Source organism: Aplidium turbinatum, chromosome 3 (genome assembly GCF_918807975.1).
Source record: "Aplidium turbinatum chromosome 3, kaAplTurb1.1, whole genome shotgun sequence".
In the NCBI taxonomy this organism is placed as follows: domain Eukaryota; kingdom Metazoa; phylum Chordata; class Ascidiacea; order Aplousobranchia; family Polyclinidae; genus Aplidium; species Aplidium turbinatum.
Genome location: NC_137474.1, coordinates 8,461,598 through 8,487,500, shown reverse-complemented (window position 1 = coordinate 8,487,500; position 25,903 = coordinate 8,461,598). Strand labels below are relative to the sequence as shown.

Below are 25,903 nucleotides of genomic sequence, written 5' to 3'. Positions count from 1 at the left end.
AAACAAAGAAAATGCTCAGGGGTGATCAAAAAAGGTGTCGATATAAGCAAACTGACGATAGGCCTATAGCCGAATTAGAATGTACGTAAAAAATAGAAATTTTGCCGGGACCCAATGCTGACATAAACTAATGTAGTTTTGATCAGCTTCTGTTATGTTTCTAACAAAACTGTTCTGTTTCTATACCACAAAACTTCAATATGAATTCTTTTAACATATTTTTGGGCCCAAGTCGCCTACATTCGGCGATATCCTAATTCATGTGTAGGCCATTCTAGTTTGACGTTCTATGGCTACCATACCACATATCGAAACTAACCTCGAAGCATTAGTTTCACATGTAGGCCTATAGACGTTAAATCAATCTAAAATCACGACTGACTCGCTGACTACAGTGTTATCCTAAAGAGTGAATGTGACTTTGTGATGAAAAAGCCTGAAAGTTATTTTATCTTCTGTCGGTTGCACGTTCACGAAGAGTCTAGTTCTATAAACTGACATCTCAAAACAACAAAACAATTTATGCTGTTGAAAAGGAGCGATCTTCCTGGCGTGAGCACTATCTAACTAAGCTACTCACTATAGAACAGCGAGCATTGTGTTTCGCTGACCATACCAGTGCAGCCTACACACTAGCTCACTAACCATCAAGACTTTTTCCAAAAACATGTGTTTCTCGGCAGTCAATACTTTGCTATATATACAGTAGCAATACTTTGCTACACTCGACAGCCGAGAAACAAAACAATTTATGATTTTATAGAATTCCCAGTCAGCAAATAAATGTGAAAAACGACAGATTTGCTGTCTGGGTTGATCGCTGCCTTATCCATGACTGCTTGTGAGGACGCTGAGGCTCAAAAAAGTCCAACTTTCCGAGATGTTTCGTTAGTATTAGACATCATATCAACACAATTCATATATCAGCACACAAACATAAGATGATTCCCAGCCATCAAAATCTGCTCTTTTTACATCCCCTGGCGACGTTGAAATGATGTAAAAAGAGGAAGTTTTGCTCGCTGAGTTGTCCGAAACAAAAACATAAAGTAACAGTGCTGTTGCTTGGTCAAGATTTGACGTTTAATGATCGTGAAAAGATTGTTTGCGCATAGAGTAAAACTTGAGAAGGCAAACGTTATTTTTTCATAAATGTTACCATATTTTGTACATCGATTCAACATTAATAAACAATGGAGCGGTGCACAGTAGACGAAGCCTGATGCTACCCAGACAGCAAATCAAATATTTTTTACATTGTTTTTTAGAATGCTTTTTACAATGTTGTTTAAAACATAAAAAACGGTTGATTTGCTGTCTGAGTAGTAGTCAAAGCTCAAGAGAAAACCCAGTCAGCAATCCGGCAATTTTTACATTGTAGAAACGGACTGATTGGCTGAGAAGAAAAGACAAGATGTAGTAGGTTTGAATCAACTAAAAAGAAATAAAACTCAAAATGAATGTTGCCAAACGTTGACTTCATACAAAAAATATTGCTCAGCAACGTTCAGAAATAAAGTACTCCGCAGCTCTTGTATTTAAGAGACACGGTTATTCTGTAAAAAAAAAGCGAACTCAGCCTACAAAAGCCTGCCATTTTTACATCGTTTCAACGTTTCACAAGATTAAACTTGTGCAAAAATGGTAAAGTTTGCCCTACAAAAAGATTTCATGCTGAAATTTCCATTGAAGTCACACGGATGCAAAATCAACCGATTAATGCCATGAACCCTGAACAAAATGTAAAAGGATGGAAAATCGTACATAGAAATGAAAATTGCCCAATATTTTATGCTTTCTAGCAATGAATAAGTATTATTAAAATGACATTGCAGATAAAAGAATGCGGATTTGAAAATAATCCTGATATGATCTTGTTGATGATAATTGGACATTATCGGTCACAGTATCATCATCCGGGCTCGTGCCCAGCAAATAAAATTTGTCGTTTTTGCAGTCACAAAAAAAGACGAACTTTACCAACTGGGTAGCAACTCTAATAAAAAGCACCGTCTGGCCAAAATAACTTCCCAACTTCAAAAGACGTCAAATCAGGTGTAAAATTAACAGAGTAGAGCGTGCAATCTCAATGTGTTGCTGAACATGACGCTATACGTTGCATCCACATAACATATTGTCCAGATTGCGTAGGTACGGTAGCGTGGCATAGCAATAAATAAAGCTGAAAGCTGAAAAAAGGGAACCCTCGCTGGCTGAGGTCGTCGTTTTGCATTGATTCAACGTTTGCAGATGTTTAACATTGATTCAAAAGGCGTTGAATGTAGCGACAAGAAATCGCACATAATTTTGCTGGCTGGGGGCATTGTATCACTCTTAGATCCACTGAATACCTCAGAAAAGATAAACCCACACTCGCAAAAATCTCTCCCTTTCATACTAATCCAATGCCGGTTAAATGTAAACCCAGCCAGCAAGGCTTTGCTCATATGCGTTTATTTACACGTCTACAGACGCCGAATCAACAAAAAAGGTTGATTCAATGAGTGGAAAGACAGGGCCATACACGAGAAGGAGATGGGATGATAACCTCTGAGTCCAAGCCAATCATCTTTGATCATCCCACTACCCAGGTACATGCGCCAGGTGAAAGATGCTAGGCTGGGAATTCAATATGGCATTTTGCGGTAATTAAACGATCTCTGATCGCAAATCAACGCAAGAATTAGACGGCTGACGGTTAAATAATACTGTACTGTAAAAGCCACTGATGGCAAACATAATAATCAGACGAATTAAAAAAAGCAAAAATATTTTCATTGCCAAGGCGATGTCGTTTCCCAGCTATCAAAGCCCGACTTTTTCACACTGAATCAAGGTTGGCAAACGTTGTATCAATGCACAAAAGACGTGTTTTCGCGAGCTGGGATATGAAGTACAACAACAATCGTGACGTGAAAGAATGATAAATCTTGTTAAATAAATGAGAAGACTTAGTGTTACAAAAGTGCCTGGAAACGATGGAGAGATGCGCTTATGATGGAACTTCAGCTGGGAGAAGATTGCACTGGTGGCCACAAAACCCGCTCACTGATGAGATTGATTTCCATTTCCGCTAAAAGGTTTTAGACTTTCAAAGTTTTTAAAGAGGCCGTCTTTCCAGTTGGAAAACTGAAATAGTAATGTTCACAACTTCGCCAACTTGCTTTCGGCTACGCTTCACTGACCACCAATGAGATTTCGATGCTTGCATCACGTGCTTTACGAAGTTAGTAACTTTTCCGTTTCCTTAAATTGTCCCAATCCTTTGAACGAACTTCGGTTCACTGGTATCCGCTCCATCGACTGTCGCTTCTGGCAAGTTGCGGGAACAGCAGCCCCCGTTTCCGGCATAGTATTTTCAAATCTTCCGACGATAGAAGAAACATGGCCGGCGGTAGGAAGCCGCTCGTTGTTTTGCACACCTAGGACCAGTTGTTGCTGCTTTCCTGCAGGCGTAGTTCTGGGTCTCTGTTTCGAGCGGAAAGGCGAAGTATTTCCTTTTCGCGAGTTATTGACACGCAAAGACACTGACGATTGAAACATTTTGCCATCATTACCAGTGGCATCCGCGTGTTCGCCAATGGAGTTACCGTTGCATTCAAATTCAGCACGGCTATCTGAGATAAGCGGAGATTTCAGGTCAGAAGATTTCTGCGGCGGGGCGCCGTCCAACGGCGGATGAATCGCCAACTCGCAACCGCTATCCGTTAAAGTGGAAAAAGAGAGTTGATCTCGATGCAGTCGCTTCATCTCTTTGTCAGCTTCCTCATATTGCTTGTTGGCTTCTCTCAAAGCAGCATCCAAGTCGAGTGCAATCTGTGCAGAAATGATACAACCAAAAATGAAAAACTAACCACAAAAACCCTAAAACGAAGAATGCACAGTTAAGATATGATGATTTGACCTTTCATTGCATGACATATCATATGTTGTCCCTGAGGTCGAATTGTGCCATTTAGTTTTAAAAATAATGGTTTAATTTTTAGAATACCGGTAAAAAAATTACTAATAGCGTAGATTTGTTCAAGATTTTATGGAAGCCGAAAATGTTTATTATATTTTTGCTGGTGTTTTGCACAACAAACATTAAACCTAGTGTAGCTTGGTTGTGCACTCATTGTACATGTATAGAGTATGCTTGTAAAATCTCTACCAATACCATATGAAGAAATGAATGCAAAATTCTAGTGTTATAACAAAAATAGTCTTAAAAGTCGTTCCATAAATACACTAACTGCACTATCTAGAAAGGATCTAGCAACAGTAACACACGAGCTTACCCGCTGTTCATCAAAGCGTTCTCCTTTGTCGACGTTGTCATATGCTCCAGGTGACGTCACTGTGGATGAATGTTTTCCCTTTTTCCATGCGGAGTTGCTGTTGTTAGAGTTGACCATGCTCAGGTCAGCAGCCGCTGGTTGAGGATTAACGGGCAACCATGCTGAGTCTAAGTTATCGTAATCGCCGTTTATGCGTCCGTTTGTCCGAAACCTGGTCCGGGATGACTGGCCATTTGGTAGTCTTGACGATCCAGTGTAAGTTCGAGCAAACGCGCTGTTACTGTTATTCTCAGAACGGATCTGGCTTGGTGTCTTGACGTTGTCGATTAAATGGTCGCGCTCTAGTGCTTCCGTGGGAAACTTTCCGACCTTTGAACTTCCGGTATTACGCATCGGATCAGTTGCTTCCGACAGAAGACTCGCTCGAGTGTCGTTGTCGGAGGAAACCTGGCTGTTCGTCCTGGAAGGAGGGAAGTGGGCTTCTCCTTCATCCGAAGAGGAAGAAAGATCCAGTTGATTGTTCATAGAACCCAGAGATCCACCGAACTGATCAGACAAACCTGAAACCAGATATGAAGTCGTAAGTTTAACGTTAGATTACGCTTTATCATTATAAAATAAACACAATTAAATTACTGCTTTTAAAATCAGGTACAATTTGTCTATGAAAAATACAACATTTTTTGACTAGCTTTTAAAATTTTCCGTTATGCGATTTTCAGTAGTGCTTTCCCATTTAAATTCGAGTTCACTTTAGTTGAGAAATATCAGTGATGACAAATACGAAGGTGATCATTGCTGAGGCGTAACTCCTCTAATTACATCTTTACTGAACAATACATAACAACACAAGCAAGAACATTTTCAAATGTGCGCTTCGTACTTTAACAGATAAAACACACACGCGTTTGCCCTTGGCAACTCATGCGATAGCCACTAATTACATAGCAGACAAACTTAAGGAACAGAAGATGACACTAATTAAATTCAATTCGATGAAGGGCTTGAGGCTAACCAGTAACCAGATGTTAACAGAACTATCGAGTTGTAATGAAGACGGTAGTAGAAGAAATTCAATTTATTTAATAGTTGCATTACACGTGAACTTTTAAAATTGTTTGTAGTGTAACATGTATGACGTTACGACGTAATACACGTCGTTGCGTCGATTGCGCAAAACAACTGGCGTCCATGATGTAACAACTTGTCAAACGGGTGAACGTATAATGTACGTGGAGAAAACGTCACCAGCTCGAAACCATGCAAGAGCGCAAGCAGCTTCTTTATGTTTAACAGACTGCTTGAGCCTAGACAAATGATAAAATGATATTTTCGCCCAATGACCACAGAAAAACTAGATTCCAATAAGAATATGCTTCCAAACTTGCCCTTTTTACATCGTTTCAACTTTGCCAGACGTCAAAAACATATAAAAAAGCAAATTTTACTGACTGGGTACTGGGTAGCACCTTGACAAGGAATCACAACTGGATTGTAATGGCGCTTAACACACAAATTCAAGGCCCAGCCATTAAATTAGTCCGTTGAAGTAAATCTACAGACGTTGCATTAATGTAAAAAAAACTGATTTGCTCGCTTGGCAGCTGCCAGACAGTAAAATCAGTCACTTCTGAGATCAATGATCAATATAAAAATGACGGATTTTGTTGTCTGGGTCACTATAATGGAGCCTTACCTGCCCGACTTTCATCAAGAAACTTCCTGATTACAGAATCGGACAAATTCATGCTGTTTTTCGACGAATGTCTGTCGACGGATGCCAGGCTCGGTTCTAAGCTCCAGTTGTCACAATCGCTGGTGATTCGCGCTTTGGACCACGCCACAGTATTGGTTTGCTGGTGGATCTATTGCAAGATCAATACACATGAGTTATTGATGAGGTATGAAGGCAGTAAAGATTGCAAAACTGATCCGTTTTGCGTTGAAGCAACGTCCATTGCATTTAAATCAATTGAAAATCAATTAATTTTAGTTTCAAGAATCTCACAGTTTTGAAAAGGCCGCCCCGCCACGACCCAGTTTATAAAACCTTAAATTTAAATGAAGGTCAAACCACGATTAAATATGATTTGAAAATGAAACCAAGAACGATTAAACAGTTGTCGCCGAATAACATAAAACTGACAGGTGCATTTATACAGCGTCTCACCAAACGCGGACATGCATTGCTTTCAGGGTTAAGCTTTATGCTGATAACACAAACATGTAGCATCAGCATCTCTGATGTCAGGCATCAGCGTAGCTGCATAGAAGTGCAGAGTAAAATACCAATGACAGAAGAAACCAAAACTATATACTATGTGAAGAAAGGCATTCTGTTCAAGATAAGTTCAAGTTCAAGATAAGAGTTAAACTGACTGGTAAAGCGGCGGTCGATTACTCAAGTGGCAAGAATACGGTGCGATACTGATGAGCCCAGCCTCATGGGCGAAACACGTGTCTATCGCTGTCTATTCGATGCTACAATCGGCTGCCAAAAACTTAAACTATATACTTTTTGAAAAAGTTGTTGTCGTGACCGAACAGGGTATCGAACTCAAATCAACAGACACAGACACTTTAACTACTAAGCTGGAACACAACCCTAAGTTTGATAGACATCAGCAGCCAGAGAAGTATCTTATTTTGAAGTGAAACTAACGATAATGTGGCATTATGAACGATTGCGTTGTTCATCTCCAACTCTGTGCAGAATTAAACACGAACAACAAGGTTTTATCTTTTCATTATTAAACCGAAGACGTACACAGCCCAAATAAAAGCAACTCTTCTTCTTTACACTGATTTGACGTCGACAGACGTTGAATCAATTGGAAAATTACCAAATTTGCTCACCGGGGTACAGCATTCCCCTCCCCCTGCTTGCTTTTCAGTTGTTTTTGCAACCAACAACGTTTATGCAATGTAAGACCAATGAAAACTGTTGATTGCCTATCGCGTAGAAGATTATATCATTCAGTCATCATAAACAAGGTGACATCCTCAACAAATAACAAGAGACAACGCCAAGATGAGATGTCGCTAACACAATAGAGATAAAGCAATCAAAACTGTTCAAATGTATCAATGATATTTTATCGCAAAATACATCAAAATAACTTTAAAAACGCAGAAGTCAAATCAAACAGACCCCAGCTAAAACAGTGCATAAAAGCTTTTTTTTAAACTGAATTACATTTACAGAGCATAAGTTTTTTTCCAAGTGATATTTATCCATCTATAAATTTATCTTCCTGGTACAAACGGCCCACGCTTTGAGAAAACTCTAGCACTCGTTCAAACTTCCGTTGGTTATCGAAAATTCAAATGCAACTCCGGATGTAAAGTTTAGAGGCAGAGCATACAATATTAGAGCACAAAAATTGAAACGTTAGTGTTATCTGTTAGTCAAAGCATTTTCTTGACACTTGACAGCCCATCAGTTGGTATCAGATTTCACCTTCAAGCCATGGTGCAAAAATTTGGAAAGTGTAAGTTATGTGCGGCTGGATGCTTTGAAGCCAAAACGTTGCCATTTTCAACAAAAAACAAATAAATCGTTGGCTGGTGGTGCTGCAATTAAATTCATTTTTCCACAAAGTGTCGACTTTTTTAACTTTTTTTTTTTTAGACAATTAGCTTTATTGCAGTAGGCAATGCTCAGTCAGAGAGTTAGAAAAGGCACCCAGCTCGCAGATGTTTCCATTTTTGCATTGTTACAACCTCTGAAAATATCAAAGCGATGGAAAAATGGAAGGTTAAACTTCGAACAAAAACGAGGTCGTTAAACTTCCAGCAAGATACAGTTTTCAGCGGGAGGACACGGACATAATTTTCGCATATTGCGTTGTTGAGATATTATGGAAAGCACCGTTAGAGCAAACTCACTCGCATCATCGATGTGTTATTTCCCTAATGATTTGAATCATGCATTGGCAGAGAAGGTGCCAGGCTTAAACGACAGCAAACAGCAATTAGCGATCAAATGCCAAAACAACTCCAAGATAAGGTCGGTGTTTCGCTTGTTTGACGTATGTTAACGTTGCATATATGTGAAAACGGTGGGTCTTCAACTTCAACCAAGCTAACGCATGCTACCAATACTGTAGTTCCATGTTAGACTATATCAGCACATTTTCGCAGCCAAAAAAACGTTGATGTTTGCATTGATACAACGTACTGTGACGCTGATTTCATGCAATAGCGGCAGGTTTAAGAAACAATTATGATTATGTCAAAACTAGCTTAGTCAAGAATAATGGCTGAAGTAAATAAGTTATACATTAAGTAAAGAAGTAAATAAGTTATATATACATTGCAACACAGTGATAATGGCAACTGCAAACATATTATAAAGAGCTAATGTCACAGTTGGCCAGTCAGTCCTAAAAGTTCAAATGGGGAAGAGGTCACAATATATTGGCTCAAATCAATCCACAATACGCCTGTATGAAGTTCAATTGGCTTACATTTGATCTACGCAGATATTAAGGAGCATTTTCTATGTCTCAGGACTTCAGCAAAATGAGCCCTTTTTTTCCATTTATGCTGTTTATTTAAACGCTTGATTTCCATGCAAATCATTAGAACTTCTTTTTCTAATACGCAACGAGAACATTGTAAGCCTATAAAAAACTGTGGGAGTGTATGTATTAGTCATGTGTTATGGTAGTCGTTGGTAGATTAACTCAATTTCGCCTAATCAGCAATCGGCCATTTCAGTTGTCATCTTTCTTTGTTACAGTTTAGTGTATAAAGAAACGGTGGGTAAACTGCGGCTCGCGAGCCACATGCGGCTCTTCAACATAAATTTTGTGGCTCTTGTATTGAATCTTAATATTACAAAAAAATTAAGTTTATGTTTTATAAATATGTTCTCTCGCGAATTCAACCAAGCAGTGACGTACCTAAGGTATGGCAGGCATGGCTCGAGCCATGGGCGGCACATTGACAGAGGCGAGAAAATCGGTTTGTAAAAATTAAAATTTGTTACTTACACTTTCTTCAAAATCTAATTTGCACCCAACACAATACACAGATCAAAAAGGAGTCTCTCTTTTACTGTAGCCATTGTTAAACAATAGAATTGTGACGTAGCAAAAGCAACATTGTGCCTCTCCTGGCTCATTTTGCGTTCAGTCAGCAACTATTGGAAGTTTCATAAAGTCGCTAAGCAGCAAATTAATTAAAGCTTAGAAGTAGCACCAAAATTTATTTATTCATTTTTATAAGAATTTATAACTTTTTTAATTCAAAGCATCGTGCAACCTTGACAAATGAACACTTGGAAGAATTCGCACAGCATCAACAACTTATCGTCCAAATTTTCAGAGATTAGCGAGTCAAGTACAAAACTGATATGGATAAACAATCATTGTGTTTTTATTGCTGTTATGTCATTTTGTGTCAACTGATTTTGCGGCTCGCCGGTCTTTATAGTTTATCCGCAAGCGGCTCTTTCTTTGAACAACTTTGCCCACCCCTGGTATAAAGCAACGTTGCAATTTAGAAATAATTTTTCTTACTTTGGCTTGGGATGTGCTATCGTCATCATAGCTCGGGTCAACAGCGGTGACCTTGGCGCGGAACCGGTCTGGGTCGAACTCCTGAAACAAGTCACACAACATTTGTGCATCATTACTCTCTATTGAGAGATGTTGAATCCAAAATCAAGTTTATATAATTCGCAAAATAAAAGATGTCTTAATGATTTAAGAAGTCTATAATAATCGGTTGAAATTTGTGAAAAATTTAATAAACAAAATCGAAAGTTTTTGACATAAAATCGACCGTAAAACGATACACAGTAACACAGCTATAATTTATTTTTATTTTTCGATGACCGGTACACATTCTTTGAAAGACGCAGTTAACAGACTAAGTTATAAATGGTGGTAGCAAACAGTAGTAGACATATAAAAGAAGCTGAAAATTTGAATGAATTCAAAACTAGCTTGAAAACATACTCGTTTTAAAACATTCTATTTCACTGAACATTATGACTGAAAGTGCAGTATTATTGTATCACCAACGTCATGTACAGCGCACAGGAGCATAGTTTGGATTGTGGATGTAGCCGAACGCTCTATGATTACAACTAAAATTTAGTTCACAAGTTATAACACCATTCCAGCTAGCAAAATCTGTTTTTTTGCTCTTATTCAACGTCTGCAAATATTGGAAAAGAACGGATTTAGAAAAAAATGGATGAAGGACAATGAAAAAAGGAGGGATTTTGCTAGCAGAGATAAAACTTAGCTAGATCACATGCTATACTGGCACCAATAAATCATAATAACTTTCAAAAACTGAATTGAACTGTTCACCAGGCATTTAGTTCAACAACATGATACGCTCGTCTGGTGTAAAATAAGCTGAACTGTCACAAGGTGTTTCAAGTGATAATGCATTTATTCCAACGTTTCGTCAATCAGACACAACTGATATCTTCAAAGGGCTGGATCAAATTAATTACTACCTGTCTAGCATGTTATAAAATTTTGAATACATATGAAATTTACAGTTTTGGTAAAGATTATTCTTCGAAAGCTTGTCAGGCAAACCTGCATGGCGTTATCGTGACACTACTACAGTAGATAACGCTATTGAATTACAGAATTATATTTGTCTTTCTCGTATTTATTGCGTTGGACTTTTTATTGCATTGGACTAATTTGAATACCAAGTTGTGCGTTTTCTGATTATCACATATCTCAGTCAAAGTAAAAATTGAATATTGCGCAATGAATTAATCCAGCATGGTCCAACTACTTTTAACTTACGGGCCACTTTAGAAAAACGTGACAACATGCGGGCCATTTCCAATGAAATGATAGTGAGTGCGTAATCAAAATTGTTAAAGTTGTTAAAAATCGAAATTGTTAAAATTAATAGCAAATTGAAATTTATTTCAAAGCTCTATCAGTGAGATGCTTGTGGTCGAGGTTTCTCTGATACTATCGTTTCTACATCAATTTCAATGTTAGTGGTAGCAAGTCGGAGACTATCTTCCAGTGTTTCGTCTATCGTTCGATTTCTGTTTTTAGACTTGACTTGCTGAATTCTAGAAAATGTACTCTCACACATGTATGTGCTTCCAAACATTGAGTGCATTTTTAATGCAAAAATTTTCAGTTTGGGAAATCTATCCTTGCTGACTAATTTCCAGAAGCACTCTGAGGTTTCATTTTGCCCCTGCAAATTTAGGTTTAACACATTCATGTGCATTGTCATGTCTGTAAGGAAAGGAAAGCAAGATTGCACAGGAAGTTTAGGTACATAAGGTACATATCAGCCTTTAACACTAGGTATATATCAGCCTTTAAGAAGCCCAGTTGTACTGACGAGACCTGATAGGTTGAAATAGTATAGGCCCTGCTGTCTACAACTTTGAATTAAATTTTTGACACTTTTTGTCCAAATGCTATACTTGTTCTAATTAAAATTACTTTCTGTAACATAAATACAAATTAAATCAATACTGTGAAAGCTCGCGGGCCGCAAAAATTCTATCCGCGGGCCGCATGCGGCACGCGGGCCTGTAGTTGGACCACGCTGAATTAATCGATTGGGCCGGATCATAGAAATACAAAGAACGCATCTTTAAAGAAGACATTCGACTCACCTTCCTCTCCTTCTTCCCGCTGATGATCCGAACTTGAGGATCAAGAGACTGCTGGCTGTCTTTCTGGCCGCCATTATATCTGCAAATAAAACGTCATTATAGAGTCAAAAAAGCTATCCCTCATTATTGTGGCATATTTTAAGGCTAAAGTCTATGGCTCAAGAAGCAGTTGCAAGTGTCAATTTACTGATAAAGTTTTCAAGTCTTTTAAATGTTTTTAAGTTAAAGAATTGCCAATCTAATAGAAATAACGCAGATGCTGTTGATACCGTACGTTAAAAAGCTTACAAAAATTGAAAGAGCGCAAAATAAATTTACATCCTAAGCAAGCCTGTAGATTACGAAAGCTATCCACATGACAGTGAAATCATTTTGGTGGGTTCCCAGAAAGCAAATCAACCGTTTTTTTACATCATTGATGATTGCAGGCGTTTGCAATGATAAAAATAGTTTATTTGCTGTCTGGGTTAATGCTCATACAAAGGGCAGAAATTTGAAAACGATTTTCGTTTAAAAGAAGAAGCCAATAAACTGATGTACAGTGTAGCCTCAATCCTACGCAGCAACTGTAAAAACAAAAGACAAGTCAGAAGCCCTTTTTCTCCCGTGGTATAATTTATCATTATTGTTTTGTTTATTTGCCCTCAGTGCCCTACGCTTGGAGTGGCATCAAAGCTTTTTTGCATTCCAACACAGGCACATGATTTGACACTTAATTAAAAAATTGGCATAACAAAATGAAAAATATTTGACAAAAATAAACAAAATTTTGACAGTTCCTTGACCTTTGGCGGCATCAGCAATTCAACACTGTTGCTGAGCCTTGAAAAGCAATAAACAGTAAAACAACGTTATCTAAAAAGGGAAAATCCATTATCCAAACTCTAATGTATATGAAGGATTTTCAGTAATCTGGGTCCTACAAAATAAAGAAAGTAGCATTTGGGTATAAACTATAGATTGACAAAGTTACCGTATTTTTCATTTTAATTTTGGGATACAAAGATACATAATGGGCAGTAGATTACGCGCAGGGCATCTCATCCAATTGCTTTCTTTGTACATGTAAAAATGACTGATTTTCTGGCTAGGGTAATACCTTGTGAAGCCGTCGCCGCAATTTCTTGGACTCTGAACAGCTCTAGGCGGCTCAGGGGGCGGAGCTTCAACGTCAGGCGATAAAGCGTCCAATGAGATCTCTTCAAATGAATCTTGCTGTAGGATGCAAGTAAAAAGTTTGTAAGGCTAAAAAAATGAGGTAAAACTAGTCGTTGGTCGTCGAGAATTTTACATCATTTTTATCACTAATACCTCAGTTAGGGAAGTTCATTCAATTATCAACAACATGTGCCAGTTTCGGCCAGGCAGACCAAAGACAACGTCGTTCCAACGTCATATTGCGACTCAAAAGTATCAATGTCTTTTCGGGGTGACAAATGCAATGAGAGAATGCTGGTACAGTGACAACCACAAAAAACGTGTCTTTTAAAGTGCAACTGCACGATGACTTTTACCGCATTCTGAAAAAGCATGTTTCAATCTATAAATACCAATCTCGCCGTTACATTTTATCGCTATGTTTATCTCAATAAAAATTATCAAAACCATGGTTCTCCACGCGTTTGTATATTTGGCCACGTTGTTGCAATGGTGGATTGTATTGCACAACACACCGGGTTATGACGTCAGTTCGAGACAGACCTCAAAGCGACAATTGCTTTTACAAGTCCTTTCGTTATTTGATGCCAAGCCAATCTCGGCGAGTTTGGCCTCCACTCAGTTCGCCTTGAACTGACGTCATATCACCAGATGGCGTTGGCGAGTTTGCCACTTCCTGGTAGCGTGAGAGAGAAGCGCTAGAGAGTGTGGCAAAAAAGGCCGGTTTCTTGGCTGTGGGCATCAATTGTAAGGAAGTGAGTTTTTCAACCGATACCGGATGTCTTGGCAATGGATTCTAGCCAATTGGTGTTAATTCGATTGTGCAGTTGCACTTTAAGGTTTGAAAAGATATTAAAACGCTCTATCGATCAAAAATTAACAACGCAAAACACAAAGGCAATTAGAATCGGATAGAACAGCAATCTGATTTGAAATCACGTGATCGGGGCGTTTGACGTCGTCATGTCTATACAGTAAATGTCGATTAATTGAAAAGTAACAAGAAATTCCAGGTTCGTTTGCTTTTATGTAACAGGCAAGAGATGGAAACTGGTACAACCTACAAAATAACACTCACTTTTTGTAGCATTGTGACCGGTTGCACATGACCATTTTCTTTCACACGAACCACCACCATATTTGCTGATGTGACATTATTTTTGAATGGCTGCGTCGCTTTATAAAGGGCTAGATTGGTTCCCACGTGATCCATGTAGCTGGAAGGAAATGTTGAGGTTGAAAAAGTTAAATGAGTTTGCTGTAGATTGTAGAAGGCACAACCTTTAATCCAATGCAAACAAACGTACATAACTTATGAAAAAAGATGTGTATAAAGTACATCGGTTTAAAAAAAATACTGAAATAGATTTTAATTTGAACGACAAAGCATATTAGACTCTTTTAGACATGATTAATTCACAGTTTGAAGAACCCTAGCTTTATATAATATGTAGGATTTGCGGAGACCTTAGTGCAAGAAGATCTTTGGTTTTAGTTGTGCACTGCTTGTAGCAACATGAAGTCAAGAAATCAAAAACTCAAGCTATCAAAGAAAGACGAAAATTCCAAGCATTGTGTGGCCAACAATAACAGTAGCTACAAAGCAAAATTTAAAACAGCGATAAAATCAAGTTTAACGTTTGCAGACGTAGTACAAAAGTTAACAGAACAATTGTAAACGGGTTGATACATTGAAGCAGACTGTTCCAACGTACCAACGTTGTCATCAGTGACGACTTCCGTTTGAAAAATCCAACTTTCGCACAATGGTTCGAAAGGCAAATTGTCAAACATAGGCGAGCGGGAAATCTTGCAATAAACACCCGTGTGTACCCAAATGCAATGGTTGTATTTTGAATATATAATTATATATACAAGACAAACGTTATCTACTTAAAGTCGAAGATCGTTTAAATTATTCACTCAACTGGTCAAGTGCACAAAACCCAACTGCAAGATTGCGATACGACGTTTCAGCAATTGTGAAGTTACATGACGCGGTAATAATAACCAATCACCGAAGAAAGCTTCAACCACGGCTTCAACTTAGGGTGAAATGTTGAAGCAATGATATGGTGTGACATTTTCACGGAATGGCCCGTTTCGGCGAGTCCGATTCGGCGAGTCCGATTCGGCTAGTCCGATTCGGCGAGTCCGATTCGGCTAGTCCGATTCGGCGAGTTCCCTATTCGGCGAGAGCCTTTTTCGGCGAGTGCCCTATTCGGCCAGTTTTTAAAATTTTTTAAATAAAATTATCGGGCACCGTAGCTTAATTATAATTGCCGTTTTTACATCGTTTTAACGTCGCTAAACCTTGAAATCGTGCAGAAAAGAATAAAAATAAAATGTTTGAACTATTAAATTAAAATTCGTCATGTCAGTTCAGTTGTTTTTGTTTCTAACCATCATATCAAAAACAATACACGTCCACATAGCAAAGGTAGAAGCGACAAAACGCGAACGTTAAAACGTGCTTGAATTCGTCATGTCAGCAGAGTTGTTTTTATTTCTGATCATGATATCAAAAACAATACACGTCAACATAGCAAAGGTGTAGAAAAAGGTAGAAGCGACACAACGTGAAGGGAAAATAAAAAAAAAGAAAATGTAACAAACAAAATAAATAAATCATATAATGATTGATTAGTTTGGATCAACAAATGTGTGGCCTACAGCTTGGATTGAAAGGAAATTATCGGGTACCGGTAGCCTAGTTATCCCGACCAGCAAAAAATTTGTTCCAAGAACCCAGTTAGCCTAACAGTTCATTTTTACATTGTAGTAACATTAGGCTAACTGGGTTCTTGGGACAAATCGAAGGGCTTCTGTGAATGTTTCTTAGTTTCAACGTATTCTAGTCAGCAATAGCTCCCTTTTCTACACGATTTCAACGTTTAGCGACGTTAAAACGATAGGCCACACATTTGGTTAGCCTTTTCATTCTGTTACTACAATGTAAAAATGAACTGTTAGGCTAACTGGGTTCTTGGAACAAATTTTTGCCGGTCGGGATAACTAGGCTACGGTACCCGATAATTTGCTTTCAATCCAAGCTGTAGGCCACACATTTGTTGATCCAAACTAATCATTTTAACTATTCAAAAGTACTAACTTATAGACATAAACATGATTTATTTATTTTGTTTGTAACATTTTCTTTTTTTTTCCCTTCATATCTTAAATTTTTCTGAAGGTGTTGCGACCGTGCCAAATTTCTTTCAACTCAACTCAATAGCGTCACAAGCACGTTATAACGTTCGCGTTTTGTCGCTTCTACCTTTTTTCTACTCCTTTGCTATGTTGACGTGTATTGTTTTTGATATCATGATCAGAAATAAAAACAACTCTACTGACATGACGAATTCAAGCACGTTTTAACGTTCGCGTTTTGTCGCTTCTACCTTTGCTATGTGGACGTGTATTGTTTTTGATATGATGGTCAGAAATAAAAACAACTGAACTGACATAACGAAGTTTAATTTAATAGTTCAAACATTTTATTTTTATTCCTTTCTGCACGATTTCAAGGTTTAGCGACGTTAAAACGATGTAAAAACGGCAACTATAATTAGGCTACGGTGCCCGATAATTTTATTTAAACAATTTCAAAAACTCGCCGAATAGGGCACTCGCCGAAAAAGGCTCTCGCCAAATAGGGAACTTGCCGAATCGGACTAGCCGAATCGGACTCGCCGAATAGTAGCAGACCCACATTTTCAAATACCTTGGCCAGGTCCATCACCTTGGAACTGCATCATTATTGTTGATTTTGTGATCATTAATTAAATGTCTTGTGTTGGGGATATGTATCTAAGCTTCTTGAATCGGCTCAGTGCTTTGCTGACCTTGGTAGCTTTGCAGACAGCAATTTCTGTCATTTTTGATTTTGCTGTCTGGGTTTCTCGTTACTTTATCAAGCATTCTAAAAAGTGTTCGTACAAAATGTCTCGCTTTTACATTTAAACCATTCATCAATGTTTGGGAGAGCTATTTGTTGTCCCACGATGTACATCAACAATTTCTTAACAAATTGAAGATTTCTTGTTGCAAAAAGTGTGCATTGTGTAGCATTATATTGCAGCCCACTTTTTCACCATAGCTTAGTCCTTAGTAGAACTAAAGTTCAGCTGAAAGTTCAAGAAAACGAAACAGCATCAATGTAGTTGTAGTGGCATGTGTTTTGATTAATCCAACATTTCGAATGTTACTTCGTTACCGAATGTTCACAATTTAAGGTCTTCAAAGTTGGCTATTTCTAAATCGGCTCAGTGCCCAACAAAAAAAAGTGTTTTCAAAGTTTTCAAATAAAGTAAACCACTGCCCCTGCAAATGGATGAACAACTCAACGGATAAGTTGCGGCTCAGTGACCATGAAATTTCAGAAGTCACGTCCAGATGAAAGTTCGGCTATTGCCCACGTCTTATTATCATTTACCAACGTAAAATGAATGTAAAGAGGAGTATTTCGGGAGAGAGAAACAAGAGATAACCAGTAGCCAATGCCAAAGTATTCTGAGTCATTCCATTGTTTTTAAAAAATTTGAAACGCAAAACTTTAAAAGCTGACAAACATCACACCATTTGATATGAACCGCATCTTCATAAGCTACCTTTAACTTCAGGTTTCAGACGGTTACCGGTAACTGTTTTTGTTTGAAGAAAGTAATTGCTTTTGTTTCTGACGTAGGGTTTGTTCGCATGATTCACAGTTGCTCGATCTCGTTGTGATTTAGTCTTGAAAAATTAATCAAGGGTTGATAGCCGTTGCTACACCTCAGGGGACAAACACCTAGCTTTGGAAACGAGGAAAGATTCTTTATTTAACGAAACCTAGCAAACGAGAGAAACTTCACAAAGTCAAACTCAGTGGCCGTGCCAGGGTCAGTGGCTCAGAGACTAGAAATATGCAAAACTCCCAGAATTAAGCTTCAGAATAAGTTTTTCAGTCCGGAAATTTCAGGAAAGTTGCAAGTGAGCAACAAAATGGAAAAACCACGCAGAAAAGCCGCTACATGAAATAGCTTATACTGAAATAGGGATTACAGCAACAAGCCAGTGCTCTGCATGATCAACTTAGCATGCACATTAACACGTTTGCATCCGGCACACCAGTAGGCTACGCTGCTTGCATACTTAATGAATCGTTTGCTTTCACGATAATTTGTTGTTGTATAACGTTGAAATACAGCAAAATATAACTGGTATTGGTTTGGTGAAACACAGCAAGCAGAAAATACATTTTCAGTGAAGCAGCCGCTATAGCGACCATTTATCGTTCAAACAACTTTTTATTGTGTGTTAATATCTAAGAACAATAAACAACAAAAAACGTTAAAAAACGTTAATATCTACATTGTGAAGTAAGCAACAATTACCGGTATGCTGCTAAAAGCGAAACGCAGTCTATTGCACAACCTCTTATTGTTTTTCCTGCTCAAAAATATCGTTTGACTGGAATGAAATGCTTTTAGAAAACACTAAATTGTCATATCGTCCCAACGAGTAACAGACCTTAAAAAAATTGTATTTATATATAAGAGAAAAATGAGATCCAATTAGAAGCAAGTTAATCTCTGCGGGAAATAGAAATGCTTAAAATTTCGGAAATCTGATTGAGTAAAATGATGTAGCTTATGTCGTATCTTTATCGATTCTATACTAAGATATGATTTTCAGTAAGGAGTCATGTTAACTTGATATATTAACAACAAAAAGCTTTATTTATTGAAAACTTGCATCGCCAAATAAAGCTGCAACCTCAAATAAGTTTTGACAACAACGAAAAGTGTTTGGTTGAACTTCAACGCAAAATCTCAGATTAAACGATAGAGGCCAAGCACTGCCTCAGGCTTTACAAGAGACAACAATTCTAAATAGAGTTTACTAGTTGCATATCACTTCATCAACTTCCTTTATAGTTTCAAAGACAAACACCACCTAAACCATCCATAAAGGATGTGGAACCTTATTCAAGGTTGGAAATATGGGTTTAATGACTGCTGTTGAAATATGAAAAATTAAATTTAAACTACCAGTAAAATCGTAGCTTGCAATGTACCAACAAGACAGAACAAAAAAAACAATAACCTATCCATGCCTGAAACGCACTTATCGGTAGTGCAGTAAGAAGCCCCGTTGAAACAGCGTACTTGAAACTTTTTAGGTTAGATTCAGGCAGTGCATTGCAGTTAAACTGCTAACTAGCAAAACCTTCTCAACCCAGAGATAGAAATTTCAACACATTCAAATCCAAGCTTTCACAAGAATAGACAAAATACTGTTTCTGTCACGTACCGTACTAGCAAAAGCGGCTTGCAAGCGGAAGTATCAATGATGCAGCCAGTTGCAATGCATGCAACGTAGAAACCAGCTACAGAATATCTTAAAAGAATCTCTCGGAAAACACAAATAACCTTAGAGAGATTACGTAGAAAACTAAAAGTGTGTTTTACAACATAGCAGAAACTTCTAACAGTGCACGCAGGCAGCAAGTCAATGATTTCGGTTGGTAATACATACTCAAAACCACATGTTCAAAAACACATGAAAATGCTCTGTGAACACGAGAAATACAGTTTTGCCTTGAACTCGAAGCGAATCCAAGCTGTGAGCCAAATCTTTCTATAAAAATACCTGGCTCTAGGGGTTAAGAAAGCACTTTGTTACTTAGAAAGTCAAATTATCCTTCATTCTTCCTCATGGGAGAAGTTCAGCCAAACGAGTGAGCTGCGTGCAAAGGCAAGTCCACTGGGTAGTGGGTACTGTACCCGTACTTTTTAAATGTAACCAAATAGTTATGTAGTATGCCTTTAACACCACAACATACCATTCTAGCCAGTTCATTAGCTTAACGGTACAATAACATTAAAATATCAGACTTTTAGTAATCGGATTACGAAGACATTCAACATGTACTTGGGATGCTGATGATATTGTAATGTAGTTAATTGCAGTGTACAAGGCTTACTTCGGTGGCTCTGAGAGGCAATATGATGAGCGACAGTTAGCAAAGCATCCCTCATCAAACGGGTTAATTCCATTGCGAAATTTTCCAGTGACCTGCAAAGTTAACTTTCACTTGTGAACAAGAAGTCCAAATTAAGATAACAGCAAAAGTAGGCGTAAATAGAAGTGCGAGTAGACTGTTATTTATGAACACAATACAGTTAAACGCGGCTTGACTGTATTGACGCCTAGATACCATGTTTAATTAAGGGTAATAGAAATATTAGTTGAATGAAAAGAAATTTACTGGACAAGAAGGTGGCAAGTGGCGTTCTGGAATATTTGACTTCAGCTCTATTTTAATTTACTCCTAGAAGGAATGCACATGAAAAATTGACGAAAAGAGTAAATAACTTTCACAATATGATGATAGATTGTTACAATTAGATGCTTTGAAAATTTTAATTTTTTAAACGAGCTTGATAGGAACGTAACTAAACTGTGTGGCGTTGGGTAAATGTTATTGATTCTAAAAGTTCTGAAGATGCTTTGGATGTAAATCGAGTTATTGCAGTTACTTACTAAGCAAGTAATGTAATCAAAAAAGAAACACCCATTAAATTGTATGGATTGGCAAAATTATTTATCTTCCGACCAACACAACAAGAAATCTCCAATCAAGCAATAAAATATTGAACACTGGTTCAACGTTAATTTATATAAAAACAGATGAAGCCTTTGAATCACCATAAGCATTCTTAGCTTTGACCAGTTTTTCAAGACAACAATGCCACAGTTTCATCGAAGGGCTAAGTATGTTTCCCTTACCAACCTGTTCATTCGTTGTTCTTCCCCGGACAACCAAGGTGATGTGAAAGACAGTTAATCCGAAGACAGGCAAAAATAAAATAAACACTATCACCAGGATAAATATTCTGAAAATGAATTGTAATACATTTAGTTCTGCAGTTACACAGTAAAAGCTTGCAAACATTAAAAAATAATGCAAATAAAAAGAGTCTCCAGTTTCTGTATTCATTGACCCCTTTCAAAATCATTTGAACATTAAATCAGAATAATGCCCTCCATATTAAAGGCAAGACCACATAAACTTTATGATGTTAGCAAGCAGTGGCAATACGTCGACAAACGCATAAAAATTTCATAAATTTAGTAGCTGAGTCATAATAGTCCATAACGAAGCTGCATTGTCATCATTTAGTTTGAATAAGCCTCGCAATCTTTAGATTTGGAATGGCAAATTTAACAGGAAATAAACATTAAGCTGGTTAGAAGAATGTCTTTTGTGGTGTAAATCGGTCACTGCGGTCACGGGGTCTGTCAAGACTTCACAGTGTTGTGCAATAATATAAAGTTTCGGTTCATGGTTGATGAAATTTTCATGTATCTTACTGTAAAAGATAATCTACTAATGCTGGTAATGAGATAACATGACTCTAAAATGAAGTAAACAACTGTTTCGGAAAGTTTAAAAACAATTTTTCAAGATTAATCAAGCTGTCATTTATTTCCAGTGAGGTAAATTTAGGTACGCTTACAACAACTGAAAGAATGTTTCCATGCAATCCAGTTAAACACGAAGGAACAGTTAAACACCCTAATTAAACCAAGATGCTATTTACGAAATTATAAAAATCACTACTAACACCTAGCAATTCTTGGTTGTTTGGTTTGGTTTTGAATCTTTATCCTCGGATTGACAAAGCCTTGACCGGTTATTCCTGGTAGTTTCGCATACTTGTAGAATGTAGAGGCTTTTGACGCAGGGCCGGTTACTGAGATTTGCAGAGTAAAGTCTTCCGATTGTTGAAGTATTGTTGCCGGGGAATTATTCCATCCATTAGGTACCGCTGAATGGAGAGCAGTCCTTAGAATGCGTTGCTCAAGCGCAGAGTTAAACCAGCGCCGGTTGATCTTGAAGCTTCTTCATTCACGAAGGCACGCGCTGACCAACTGAGCTATCGGGGCGGACAAACAATACTTCTTGTTTAGAAATACGTTTAAATAAAATCACTACCAGCTTACCGTTTGATAAGCTGTTTAAGAAAATGATAAACATTCTTTGAACATGTTCAAACCGAAAATGGAATACTATCAGACGTTTTCATTTACTTTGTGCTTTCACCAAAAACAGTGTTAACTGGAATGATGTAAACTGGATTTACATCCAATTCACTGCAGACCAGTAAAATCAGGCTCAGAAACAATAAAAAACAAACTTAAAAATTAACTAAATATAGACCAACAAATAACACGATTTTTCAAAAGCAAATAGCATTATATTAAACAAGATTACAGAACCAAAACATGGAAAAATACTCACGTTACTGCAATAAATGGATCATGTGTTTCAACATAGCTTTCACTATAAGCATTTCGTATGACAAGCCACAAAGATATGACAAAAGTGTTCACCATGTGTAAAGAAAGTGTTATAAGGAAGGTGAAAAAGTAGCGGTAATTCCGGCGCCCTATGCAGTTGTTAATCCATGGACAATGATGATCGAATTTCTGCGAATGTTTTAAGAAGTAAATGCATCACATAAAGACCACTGACAACATGTAGAGCCTTTGAAGCTCTGAGTTACAATGTAATATCAGCGAAGACTTGATCCCAAAACTTTAGAGTCTACTCGTTATTCAGGTTTTCAACTCTTTTACTCATTGCTTTACCAAAGCAGCACCATGTATCATTGTATCGATGTCGGACAGTTAACTCAGTAGAGTACTACAAACGATCGATTTTAAACTTGTAGAATTAAAAAATTTATATTATATATATTTTAATGATATTAGTCATACCCACAAATATATATCACAATCAAACCAATTCAAAAAAACAAGACTGCTCAGTGAAGCTTAGTAATAAACGATGTTATTTTTTTTTGAAAACCTAATGGCACATACCTCAATACAGTTATCACATGCACTGCAGTGAGACACTCTTGGTGGTCGATAAAACTTGCATGTGCTGCACCATTTCATTCTTACTGAGATGTCATATATCAAAGCCGTAAGATGAACAGGAGCTCTTAAATCGTCTTCATCATCTTCTGGTGTTGACCCTACAATTATAATTGCACAATGCACATGAATGCTGAGAAGAATAAATATTGAAGAATATTCTGTTTAATTTAGTGTACAAATACAATACTTGTCAAAAAATATACTTCCTTGCTGCTATCATGAAATATATTCTCAGCTTGATTTAGTGACATAAAGCAGATGTAGTGACATAAAGCAAAAAAAGGCAAGAAAATTAAACAATAACTATGCTCATCATGTTCTCAAGCATTCATTTTTTTTAAATTGCAGAATTGCTGTATTAAACATCATATTATTTGCATAATTTATAGTAAACGCTTATGCCTGAAAGCAGGTAATACAAGCTTTTACATTAAGTTGCCAAAAACATGTCTGTTTCAACAAATTACTATGCAAGAATTATTTCAAAATTATGTAAACTTCAACAAATGATGGCACTTGAGGATACAAAAATCGCACATTGGAATGCTTCTCAATCTAGAATGAAATTTTATGATACTACTTAACTACTGCATAGCAAAAATCTTACGTTTTGAATAAGTTCCTGGATTTTTTAGACCAGCTGTGACAAAATTGATGAGAACGTAGACATACACTATGGCTACGTATGTTATGAGCCATGGATTCCATGATACTGCAGGTTCTAAAAGAATCTTTCTAGCACTGCAAAAATGAGCTTATTAAATGACATGTCAATACAATGCACATGTTGCTCTATGAAAATTTAAAGTTGGAGAAAATAGTGTGAAACGCGTTGAAACCCATAAGATTGTTTGCAAAACTTGAGGCTAAAAGTAAAGTGCATTGAACAACAAGCATTGCCCAAAAGATATTTTTAACTTATTCAAATGACTAATGCTTGCTTGTCAAAATTACCAATTGATTGGTCAATTACCACCAGATAGCAAAAAGTGGTCTACTTTTTGCTAGATACAATATCATTTAAACAAAAAAACATCTGACACCACCGCTGTTGCAGAATATATACACAACACTCAGTGGCGAGTTTCAGAATCTGAAATTGTCGAAAATGAGCCTTGCATGTTATTTTACTACATATTGCAACAAATGTAGGTTACATGATTACATTTGGGGATGGTTAAAAATGTTTTTTTAGTTGTCGCTTCTTTTATCTAATTGTATTTTTATCCGTGTTATTTTATTTTCATACTATTTCCAATCATTTCATAAATTTTTTCAAGTACCGTATTTTACGGACCATAAGGCGCACTTTAAATTCTTTTTTTTCCTCATAAATTGATCGTGCGCCTTATGGTCCGATGCGCCTTATGTATGGATCAAGTGCGGTAGTGCTTTATTACCTACACTCAAAACCAGTACCGATATACTATTATATATGGTCCGGTGCGCCTTATGGTCCGGTGCGCCTTATGGTCCGGTGCGCCTTATAGTCCGGTGCGCCTTATGTATGAACAAAAAACTAATCAAAGCAATTTATTGACAGTGCGCCTTATAGTCCGGTGCGCCTTATGGTCCGTAAAATACGGTAGCCTACTGTAACAACTGTTTTCATTCGTCATAACAAAGAACTGCAAAAGAAAACTGTGTTGAATTATAGTTGCTGAGTAACTTATTATAAATTAGTTTGCTGCAGTTTTAATTAAGTTTTGTAAGTCAAAAGTGTGGTTGCGTGCTCTGCAAGTGGTCTTCTTCTTGCGTTTGAGGCCGTCGCAGATCACGTACGTTGTTACATCCAGTAGAAGAAGAAGCAAAAGTACAAATTTTGTTCCAACATTAAAATTTTAGACAAATTGTTGGTGCAAAAAAACGAACATATAAAAACAACTCACATCTCTAGTTGTGATACGAACAATAATCTTTGAAAAAAGGCCCACCAACATACCAAGTCTAAAAACTTAAACAGAGATTTTAAATCGTAACTTAAAATCACAGACGAAATTACATGTACCGGTATCAAATTAGATCACATATAGCTATTCCATGACGCTGTATAGCCTATGGTAGATGAGATTTCATACCAAATCAATGACAATACGATATGCAATAATTTTGTGACAATAATGTATACATAAAATTGAAACAAGCACACATAACAGATAGTCAACAAACCACATAAAGAAACCTAATATTCACATGTTTGAATACGCTAGGTCTAGTTAACTAAAAATGTGTCCATGATTGCTTAGGCCATACACTGATATTAATCCAGCAATCAATCAATTTTTTATTTATCAAAAAAACAAAACACAAAAATGATATAAACCAGTATACAATACAGTGTTTACAGTTTAGGTTCTGTTACTGATATTCTAAAAAAATGAAACAAATTACAATATAATAAAAGTTTGCAGTTTAAAACTGTAAAAAGGCACAAACATGCTTACGGAAAGGCAAAGAATAATGCAGGGATGGACAGAAGAAGAGAAGTTGCAAATACAATGGGAATGTATTTTTTTATGTTCCTTTTTCCCATGCTTTCCTTTCTGTCATCAGACATGGCCAGAGTTCAAGCCATCTTTGATACCTCAGACAACCTTAGCCATTCTCTTCAAAAGTTAGTCATCTTTAAACATGCTGAAACATCATTTCAATATATACCGGTATGTATATTATCATAGACTATAGTAGCCTATTAACTTTTGGATTGTTTCTCTTTAATGTATGCAAAACCCTTGATCCAGAACATAAATCCATCAATCATGTCTTAGGGCTCATACCATGTAAATTTATACAATGGGTTAATCACCACTGTCTCCAAAGAAGCACATCTTTTAGGTGCAGACAGTTAGAGACCTGCCATCCTGCCAAATAGGTGCACACTGCACAGTGCACACACTATGGGGTCAGG

General features: G+C 37.2%; 1 protein-coding gene across 2 annotated transcripts; it reads right to left on the bottom strand.

Annotated features, from left to right (window-relative positions):
- Positions 1-863: 863 nt before the first annotated feature.
- On the bottom strand, positions 864-25,624 carry LOC145767165 (uncharacterized). 2 transcript variants are annotated; one of them, XM_082578936.1, is made up of 13 exons: positions 25,440-25,624; positions 23,603-23,736; positions 22,936-23,093; positions 22,352-22,539; positions 20,840-20,942; positions 20,030-20,121; positions 14,141-14,279; positions 13,004-13,119; positions 11,905-11,983; positions 9,806-9,886; positions 5,977-6,145; positions 4,281-4,840; positions 864-3,816 (listed from the first exon to the last, which is right to left on the bottom strand). In XM_082578936.1, the coding sequence occupies exons 1-13, from the start codon at positions 25,550-25,552 to the stop codon at positions 3,220-3,222; spliced, it is 2,529 nt and encodes an 842-aa protein (XP_082435062.1). In that variant the 5' UTR covers positions 25,553-25,624; the 3' UTR covers positions 864-3,219. The 2 variants fall into 2 exon arrangements, with proteins under 2 accessions (XP_082435062.1, XP_082435063.1); XM_082578937.1 differs by lacking the exon at positions 25,440-25,624 and adding an exon at positions 24,885-25,034.
- Positions 25,625-25,903: the final 279 nt, after the last annotated feature.